The 10,701-nt window shown below is 37.3% G+C and overlaps 1 protein-coding gene across 2 annotated transcripts in view; it reads right to left on the reverse strand.

The window, feature by feature from the left end:
• Hltf (helicase like transcription factor) overlaps positions 1–10,701 on the reverse strand; it is a 63,389-nt gene that overhangs the window by 34,920 nt on the left and 17,768 nt on the right. The window contains exons 9-13 of one of the 2 annotated variants that reach the window (XM_050125726.1): positions 7,827–7,896; positions 6,570–6,663; positions 1,943–2,022; positions 1,790–1,834; positions 854–940 (exon numbers count right to left, since the gene is read on the reverse strand). In XM_050125726.1, coding sequence (XP_049981683.1) covers positions 854–940; positions 1,790–1,834; positions 1,943–2,022; positions 6,570–6,663; positions 7,827–7,896 — 376 coding nt within the window. The remainder of the gene's footprint in view (positions 1–853; positions 941–1,789; positions 1,835–1,942; positions 2,023–6,569; positions 6,664–7,826; positions 7,897–10,701) is intronic. The other variant, XM_050125727.1, reaches the window with a different exon arrangement.

Consider the following 10,701-nt stretch of genomic DNA (forward strand, 5'->3'; position numbering starts at 1 on the left):
TAGCTGTTTCTGGGGGTTTCTGATGTCCCTGATTCCCTCCTCCCTCTCCTCAGCAGAACTCCCAAATTCTGCCCAATGTTTGACTCTTGTCTATAAATCGGCCCCATTCAGCCACTGGATGAAGGCTCTGTGATGACAACCTGGGTTGTCACAGGCTATGCACCCACTGCTGCCAGGAGTCTTAACTGGGGCCATTCTTGTAGACTCATGGAAGTTTCTTTTGCATCAAGCTTCTACTGGACTCCATGAAGCCTCCATCTCCAGTCATCGTTCTCAAAACTCTCCTCTTTGCTCACCTCCCAACTCAATCCCTCAAATTCCTATGCCCACCTACCCCCTAGTCGAACCAGATCTCCTCCATTTCCCCTTCCCTGGGAAATCCAAGTGACCCCCTTAGGCCCTTCTTGTGACCTAGCCTCTCTGGGTAAAATACATCATTTTTAAACAGACTACATGCAAGTCTACTTTTATGTCATCATACTATTTTATCTTCTTGTATCATTTAACATCAAAAATCTTTTATTCGTTGCATTCCCATGACTGCTCAATAAGCCACAGAAATAAGATTTTGTGCTGTATATGGAAACCAAGGCACAGAGATACAATTCTCTCAGACATCTATCCTTAATTCTATCTTTTTCCATCATATTCATAAAGCAATGTTGTTTTTCTATGAATAAAATAAAAAATTATAATAAAGCTCATTGACATTTTTAAATGAAAAGCAAATCATAATCATACTAAATTTAGGCCTTTAAATTCATCCAAGTTAAGCTTTAAATCAATCATAAATGACTCTGCTCCTTTACTAGAACAAAACAGGGTGGGGGGAGTGGAAAACTAGATTACTGACCCTTTTTCAACATTTTCTTCTTGGTTATAGGGGCAGATGAAGTAAGTGCATGAGCAAATGTTGTATCTTCTTTAACTTTAGATGATCCTGATAAGAAGAAAAAAACATCACAGAATCATAAAATTCTTTACTCTGGCCTCCTCAAGCACCTTCAATATTCTACAACTTGGAATATTATATTATATTAATATAATATTATATTATTAAATAAAAATAGTATTTGGTAAATAACAATGCCATTTATGACACTAAGCGTAGGACTATAGCTCAAAGATATGATGTAATTACACCCTAGCAGTGACTTCTCTTAAAAGAAGAGAAAGTAGGAACAGATAAATGCAAACAGATTCAACTCTCAGGAAAGAAAGCTGTTATCAGTATGAAGCAGCCAAATCTCACATCAGTCCAATGGTGATAAGCTGTTTTCCAAATGTATTTCTCAGCTAACCAGAAAGACAATAGGACTTGAAAATAAGGAATGTCATAAAAATGAAGGAAATAAATAGTACTCATTCTTTTATATGTGCTTAATGTGAATGTTGCCAAGAAGGAACTCCAAACCTGTTCATTACTTGTGTGTGTGTGTGTGTGTGTGTGCATTTGTGTGTGTACATGCTTGAACAAACCTGTGTAAAAATACAATGTTTTATGCAAGATATTATAAGTAGAAGAAAATGACTGTTTTGTTTCAAGTTGGATTAAATATTCAGCACTAGATTTTTAACTTGAAATTATTCGTTGAATTTAAATCACTCAATTCATTAACACATGATAAATTCATGAGAAGTTCAAATGCAGTGAAGAGTTCAAAAGCAGCCAAATCTTATACTATTGATAAAAACCTTTCAAACTAAGAAGATGTCAATTAATGATTGCTTCATTTTTAAAATCTTCACACACAAATTATGTAAACACTGTGATGTAATATACACTTACTTTTTACTCTACTTTTAGTATCTGACTGTGCATTTTTCACATTATCTAAAATATAAATAAATAAATAAATAAATAAATAAATAAATAAATAAATGAAAGCTGGACACACTAGGAGATCAGAATATATGACAGAGTCAAACCAAGTCGTATTACCTTTCATTTTCTGTGCCAGTTCACTAGTTTCAATTTTCTCTAAATCACTGCTTTCAGTATACTCAACAGAAATTTTTCTTCTGAAATTGAAAGATACAAAATAAAATGTAGTAAAGCAATATGTTTAACACATTCAATACAGAAGCTGTTTAACTCCAATTCACTGTTTAAAAATTCTTTCAAAAAAAGTCCCTGATTTGCCAAGCAAAAGTCAAATATGCTAAAAGTTTTTTTTTCCTCTTTGTAAAATTTAGTAAAATCTAGTACCACTAAAATTTGTAAAATCTAGTACCACTAAGATTACATTTGAAAAGTCATTCACATAGAATTCAGTATTCAGTAGTTCAACTAAAACACTGATGGAACATTAGAAGCGAAAAGAGACGGCAGATGACAGCCACATGCAGACTGTTAAATTCACAAGAAGTAAAGGAAGGACTGCTAGAGCCGCTTGTCCTGTGAGAGGAGTGATGACCGGAAAACACTAGCTTCAGTAGCAAAGAAATAAGGAGTAAACAGAACAGGAATGTCCACAGTTGATTCTAAAATACTCAAGTCCCAATTGGGGCATTCTCTGTTCTCCAAAGAGGACTGGGAACAACTAGACAGGATGAGGACCCCAGCTTAGGACAAACAGACCTTCAGACAGTCCTACTCTCAGTGCAAGATAATGTAGCAAAGAAAAAGAAAGGAAGGAGGGCAGACATATGTACAGCCAATTTGTATAACATCTATACAAATCATCAGAGATAGGCAGAATCGAAAGACAAAACAAAAAAATGAGCCTTTACAGAAAGTACACTGATAGCAGTCACATCACTGAGAAGATTTACAGTTCAACCAGACAATAATTTGGGAGCGCATATTCATATTCAGTATTTGGCTGGAGCATAGGTATCAATCTAGTCATTTAAAAAGACCTTTGCTTTGCTAGCAACTTGGCGGAAATAGATGCAAAGCTCTACTCTGTATGGCCCAGGACAAGGGTCTGGGGACTATTCTGAGTCCTGAAATGCAAAACACTTTGTTGGGGGAAGAATTGCTTGTTCCTCCCTGGCCACCCAGCCAGGAAAGAATCACTCAGTGGGGGTTGGGACTCCAACTAAGAGCACAGTGTTCTTAAGTAGTAGAAATAGGGTCTGAACAATGGACTAGACTAAGATTCATTAGTTCTTTAAGAGTAGGACATGTGGTTCTAGAGGGGATCCCAGGTGTCCACGGGGATGTCCCCAACTAGGTCGTTGGGCAGCAGAGTAGAGGGTGCCTGAACTGGCCTTGCCCAACTATCACACTGATGATTATCTCGAATATCACCATAGAATCTTCGTCTGGCGAAGGATGGAGATAGAGACAAAGTCCCTCATCAGAGCAACGGACTGAGCCCCCAAGGTCCAGTTGAAGAGCAGAAGGAGGGAGAAGATGAGCAAGGAAGTCTGGACCGCGAGGGGTTGGTCCACCCACTGAGACAGTGTGCCTGTCTGTTCTAATGGGAGGTCACCAAATCCAGCTGGACCAGGACTGAATGAGTATGCAATCAAACCGGACTCTCTGAATGTGGCTGACAATGGGGGCTGACTGAGAAGCCATTGATAAAGGCACAGGGACTTGTTTCTACTGTATGTACTGGCTTTTTGGGACCCTAGTCTATTTGGATGCAAAGCTTCCTAGGCCTGGATGGGGGGGTGGGGCTGGACTTCCCACAGGGCAGGATTCCCAGCCCAGCCCTCTCTTAAGGAGGGAGGTAGAGAGAGGAGGGTGAGTGAGGGCGTGGGAGGGGAATGGGAGAAGAGGAGGAAGTGTAAAGTTTTGAATGGAAAAAAAAGTGGGGGGGTAGGGTGGGATGGGGGTAAGGGGAGGGGGGAGAGAAAAGTGAGAAGGGGAGGATGGGGGGAACTTGGGGAAACAGGATGATTGGGATATAGGAGGGTTGGCTAAGGGAGCAGGGAAGCACATATCTAAGTTCAGGGAGACACCTTAGGGTTGGCAAGAGTCTCGAACCTAGAGTGGCTCCCAGGTGCCCCAGGCGATGTCCCCAGTTAGTTCCTTGGGCAGCTGAGGACAGGGAACCTGAAATGGCCCTATCCTATAGACATACTGATGAATATCTTGCATATCACCATAGAACCTTCATCTGGCGATGGATGGAGATAGAGACAGAGACCCACAATGGAGCACCAGACTGAGCTCCCAAGGTCCCAATGAGAAGCAGAAGGAGGGAGAACATGAGCAAGGAAGTCAGGACCACGAGGGGTGCACCCACCCACGGAGACAGTGGGGCTGATCTATTGGGAGCTCACCAAGCCCAGCTGGTCTGTGACTGAAAAAGCATGGGATAAAACCGGACTCTGAACATGGCGGACAATGAGGGCTGATGAGAAGCCAAGGACAATGGCAGGGGGTTTTGATCCTACTTCATGTTCTGGCTTTGTGGGAGCCTAACCAGTTTGGATGTTCACCTTCCTGGACCTGGATGGAGGGGGGAGGACCTTGGAATTTCCACGGGGCAGGGAACCCTGACTGCTCTTTGGACTGGAGAGGGAGGAGGAGAAAAGTGGGGGAAGGGGAGGAGGGGGAGGGAAATGGGAGGCTGGGAGGAGACGAAAATTTTTTTTTCTTTTCAATAAAAAAAAATAATAAATAAATAAATAAACAAACAAACAATAGGGTGTTAGCCATAAAGAAAAATGAATCATGATAAGAAAATGCCAAGAATAAGCCAGATTCAGGCAAGTAAATGTTTTCGCTCATTTTGTGTAACTTAAATTGAACAGACACATAAAGCTATATATACTCAAAATTCTCCAGACATATTTACATAACATCAAAGCAAAAGAGATATTGGAAGAAAGGAGATTAGAGGGAGGTGAAAAAAAGCAGATGGAGGATGAATATGGCCAAGGTATCTGGTATTGAAAATAATGCCTTTATGAAGCCTACCAGTATGTATAATATAAACCAATAAAGAAAATCTTGATAGAGTCTTTGAAAATGGAATAAGAGGGAAAAAATCAACTCTTATCAAAGGGAAAACATGATTATTTCATAAACTTTGTGTAGTAAGCATTTAAGAACAAAGGACTTTGGAATTAGACTACCAAGATTCTAATTCTCATTTTATTAGTAACTTGTTATGACTTCATGCAAATCACTGAACTAGGTCTGTTTCCTCACTTGGAAAATGGGGATAAGAATAAAACCAACTAGATAGTATAAATGTAACTATATACAAAAGACCTAAAAATACTATCATTCTGAAAAGTAAGCATGTCTGTATTGGCTATAGTACATATTCTGGGTGCTATTTGTACATATTTTCCTTGTTATATATTTATTTCCTTTTTTCTGATCTAGTCTACCCAACAGTGCTATATTACACAGGCTAATGACTAGTTTAGATTTAAGATTTGGCATTTACATAAGAAGGAAATGAGGCTAAATTCAGAGATTAAGAGCACTGGTTCATCTTCCAGAAGACCTAGGTTCAATTCCTCACATGTGGCAGCTCATATAGGTCTGTAACTTCAGTTCCAAGAGATTAGATGCCTTCTTCTGGCTTCTTTGAGCACTGGGTATGCATGTGGCACACAGACATACAATAACCATGCATTTATGTGTAATAATAAATAATAAAGTGAAAAAAATTTAAATAAAAAGAAAACTAGTAAGTAATGACTTTGAGTTCAGTTCATGAGGGAATTAATGACAGAATCATCAAGTACACCATATTTTGTGACTGCTGCTGAGAAATTACTAGTGGAGATTTAGACACAAAATCACATCCATGTACACTGATGGGAGAAAACACTATATAACAAAAGTCTGGTACCTACACCTAGTTGAGAGGGTAAATGAAATTTATAAAGTCAACAGATTCAACGTATTATCAAACGGGAATGCAATGGTATCGTTTATCCAAATTCTCCCTAGATTCTAGTCTGTGTTAATGCTCCACAAATAATTTTTTGTGTTAAATCCTCCAAACACATCCTTCAAAAAGCGTTCCTTTCTGCATTCCCAAAAGTCAAAGGAAAACTCTTAATGTTTCACAAGAAAATCTAGGTCAAAAAAAAAAAAAATCACCAAGTGGCCAGGCAGTGGTGGCGCACGCCTTTAATCTCAGCACTTGTAACGCAGTGGCAGGTGGATCTCTGTGAGTTAGAAGTCAGCCTGGTCTACAGTGAGAGTTCCAGAACAGGCTTCAAAGCTACACAGAGAAACCCCATCTTGAACCCCGCCCCCCCCAAAAAAAAAAGAAATAAAGAAAGGGAAGGGAAGAAGGGAGGAAAGGAAGAGAGAGGAGAGAAAGGAAAAGAAAGAAATACGGGAAAAGTGGTAGTGATGGTTAAAAATAAACCACTTATTGTATAGATTAATATTACTTTACTTTTAAAATAAAAAGCAGGAAAAGATTGGCAGCATGATTTAAGAATTAAATTATTTTTATAGAGTAATATTATGTTTCATTTTTAAAATAACACTGTACTGTCATTGTAATTTAGTAATCTGCAATTAGGAAATGTACTTGAAGTAAACTATAACAGAAATATAGTACTCATCTCTTTCTCTTGCAAGAATGCAGAGGAAGAGCGTAGCAAACAGGCCGTGTAGCTAAACCCCAACACTTTACCTTTTAGGGCAAAAGCTAGACACTTCTGATATGAGAAACTTATTCATCCTCTGAATATCTGAAATAACGGGTTCTCCGCCACATCTGGATGGCTCTATTTCAAAGAAACACACAGAGTAAACAAGCTGTTTTAAAATAGCACCATCTCTCCAAAAAGCTTAGATTTTCCATAATCAACATTGAGCTTTAATAACTTTACTCCTTTCAAGCTCCTGGTACTCTTTCCGCATTTTTCCTGAACTAGTATTTTCCCACTGGGATATACCTTCAATTTTTTATGAACCAATAAAAATGTCTTTTTCCATCGTCAGTGACCAACCCAGATGCTAATTTACTTCTGTATTAAAAGAAACAAGCAAAAAAACAAAAACTATACATACACACACCCCACACACATGTACATAGGAGAGAAGGGTAAACAGAAAGACACTAATAGACCCTAATATTAGCACTCTTCCTTATCACTGTTTAGTCCTCCCAGGTTCTGTAATACACCACTGTTGGCCTAAATTCAAACTCATTTTCTTCCCAGAGCACTTCATTAATTTTCAATGAAAATTTGATGCCATTATCTATTATAAGTCAATTTTTCTACCTCTCACCCACCACCCACTTGCTTATGTATTCTACCAAGCTTAAGAATGCTAACTTATGTAACTATTCTTGAGTTCTCATTTTCTCCCACAAGCTTATGGACTATTCTAACCCCTATATCCAAATAAAAAAGCAAAAATTATATTCAATTCTACTCTCAAAGAATGTTTTCTATCCCTTATTGTTCTTCACACTAATCTACAATATTTTTAGCCTTGCTCTACTTCAATCTGGCTTCAAAAATTAAAGTATAAAGGTCATGACTGCTAACATCACAGATCTCTTCCCTTCTTTGATTTCAGAGTTGGTTATAATTTCTTTCTAGAACAATGAAGTTCTAAAACAAAATATTATTCTTTTCTTTAAGTTGTTCTTTGGAGAAATTTTTCTCTCAAAAACATTTTCCATAACCTTTCTAACTGGTTTTATAGTAATAACCAATCATCAATTACTTTCTAACTGGTTTTATACTAATAACCAATCAATTACTTTCTAACTGGTTTTATACTAATAACCAATCAATTACTTTGACAAAAACTTTTCTAATTACCAGTCCTCAAACCACTCTCTAGAAAAACAGACCCTAAATGTTTATACATTACAAAACCCAAAACAGAATTATCTTAGGTGAGAAAAACATCCATATTCATAATTAAAACTCACCTGTGCTTAGTCCATCGGCCTCGTTGTTAGTATTACTTCCTCTGAGTTTAACAGTCTCGTCCTTGTATTCCTATGTAAAAAGGCATTTTTTTCAATGGAATACCAGTTTTTTTTATTGCTTTACATAATGAAGTCTACTTAAAAATGCTGACAGATTTCTCACAGATTTCTCACTATTTTAAAAATGATGAAAATAGAGGTAAAAATATACATAGATTTAAATTTTTTTCCACCAGTATCACAAGACTGAAAATGATGAGAAGCTTCACACCTACTGATTAGTGTTTGTGGAGCTGAAAGTCTATGCACACTAGCAGAGGAGAAAAGGAACCATCACTATTATCTAGCTTTGAACACTGAAAGCTACAATAATGACACACTTATAAAATATACTAGTACAATGACAGTATAAATGTTATTAGAGTAACCAACCACTTTTTCACATTGGATTTAAGACCTACTCCATGAGACAGAGCCCATACTTGGCACTGCTGAAGTAGCCCAGAACCTGAGACAAGGGGAAAACCTAGTACTGTTATTCTGATACATGAACACAGCGATAAAACAACTCCTAATGACATATTGCTACACTCATAGATCAGTGCATTCCACAATTCTCATTAGAGAGAAGTTTCTTCTTGCAATAGATGGTAATAAACAGATACAACTTATAAACATACGGAAGTGAAAGATTTTAAAGGATTCAGCTCCAAATGAGATGTGTTTTTTTTTTCTTTTTTTATTCCTTTTATTTTTTGGCTTATATACAACAGTTTATTGCTAGAGAAAGTGCCTACACAAACAACATTAAAAGCAAGATATAGATCCTCAGTCATATGCTGACTCGCATCAAGGGCTCCCAAGAAACAGGAGAAACACACACACACTACTTTTCATGTAGGTTAGAGGGCATATATCTGTTATATCAGACTTAAAAATGTCTTGAAGACACGACAAACAATGCTTTTAAATGTATGTGGCTTTACTAATATTAGTGCCTCAAAAAGAAAGGTTCTGTGATAATACCCATCTATCTTTCAGGGAAGGGATTGTGGTTTCTCTGATGTCCAAGAGTTGCACAACAGGCAAAGAGATGTTTTTTCCAAACCTCTTACCTCAAGGGTCAGAGTCTATGTAGAAGAGTAGGCAGAACAACTTGAGAGTCAGATAACTCCAAGGACACAACACTGACGTACCTTATGAACTCAGAAAGTGTGACAGCACACACAAGACCTACACACATTCAAGCCAGACAAAATCCCAGCATGGGGGAGAGAAAGTAGGCACAAAGTCCCACCCTATGTAAGAAACTATTTGCAATTCATTCCTGTTAGGAGAAAGAAAATCAGCTGTTTATTCCAAGAAAGTGAAATCAGGTATATAAACCACATCGCAGGACAGGACCCATGCTCAGAAACAGCTGGCTAACACAAAACGGACATCATGTTTTTATGTGCTTTTATCAGTGTTTTGTTTAAGTATCTTTTTCTTCTCTTACTCTTTTTCTTGCACCAATCCATACTTGTCCCATTTTTTATGTTTTTTGTTTCATTTTGAGAGAAAGAATATGAAGTTGGGTGGGAAGAGAGGTAGGAAAATCTTGTATAAACATTACAAAAAATAAAAAATAAAAAACTGCCTAGTTAGCTAATTGTACATATTGATATTTGCTTAAAATAGGGAAAGCTCCCACTATACTAAAAAAGTGAAAATTAGTTGGCCTTAATCTTTCCAAATGAACACAAACACACTGATGCACAAAAAAATAAAAACTTTCAATTATACATGTTAGTGTGGGAAAAAAAAACTCATGACATGAGATTGACATTAGAATAAAACGCTCCCACGCTAAATTTTAAAACAAAGATTCTGGAGCTACCATTAGACTGCCTTACCATACTCTCTTTTCTGGAATTCCCATAGCTAATAAGATACAACAGTAGTATTCATAGCAAAATCAACAAAAAAGCAAACAAATAAATATATCTGAGATCCTAGCAGATTAAAATACCAGTAAAAGTAAAAAAAATTAAAAATTCAATAATAAGGCCTAAGGAAAACTAGTGTACATGAAAAGTAAAATACAGAAAGCAGCTTTGTGCTGTTTTCTGATTCAGGCTTTTAGGATTTTCAGTTGAGAACAGGAATATCTGTTTATTTCTAATTTCTCTTTTGTTCTCTCTCTCTCTCTCTCTCTCTCTCTCTCTCTCTCTCTCTCTCTCTCTCTCTGTCCCTCCCTCCCATCTACCAGCACTAATGAACTCTCAGCTACTGTTTTACTGGCATGCCTGCCTGTGGACTTCCATGCTCCCCACCATGATCACCATGGTGATAATGGACTAACCCTCTGAAACTATAAACAACCTCCCAATTAATATGATTTTTTTGGTAAGTAAACATGGTCATCGTGCTCTTCACAGAAACAGAACTAAGACAAATATGGTACTTATACTCTTTTTGGTTGTTTATTTGTATATTTGGAGTTTTTTAATTTGTTTTATTTCTGTTGTTTTGAACTAAACTCTTACTATGTATCCCTTGACTGGCCTGGAACTCACTTTGTAGACTAGACTGGTCTCAAATTCAGAGATCTGCTTCAGCCCCTTGAGTACTGGGATTAAAAACATTCACCCCTCAAGAAAACTTACACTTCTATAAGCGTCGTTATGAGTGGTTTAAAAACCATTAATCATATCTCAAAAAGATCAGTTATTATTAATTAGGTGTCAGGTACTTTAATGATATAGAAATATCTATGGTAAAGCAGCCTTCCTAGCACACACTTTCTTTTTTTTTCCTTTTTTTTTTTTTATTGAGAATAGGAAAAAAAAGTTTCCGCCTCCTCCCAACCTCCCATTTCGCTCCCCCTCCCCCC

Source organism: Alexandromys fortis, unplaced genomic scaffold, assembly GCF_014885135.2.
Source record: "Alexandromys fortis isolate MF-2015 unplaced genomic scaffold, M_Fortis_MF-2015_v1.1 scaffold_184, whole genome shotgun sequence".
Classification (NCBI taxonomy): domain Eukaryota; kingdom Metazoa; phylum Chordata; class Mammalia; order Rodentia; family Cricetidae; genus Alexandromys; species Alexandromys fortis.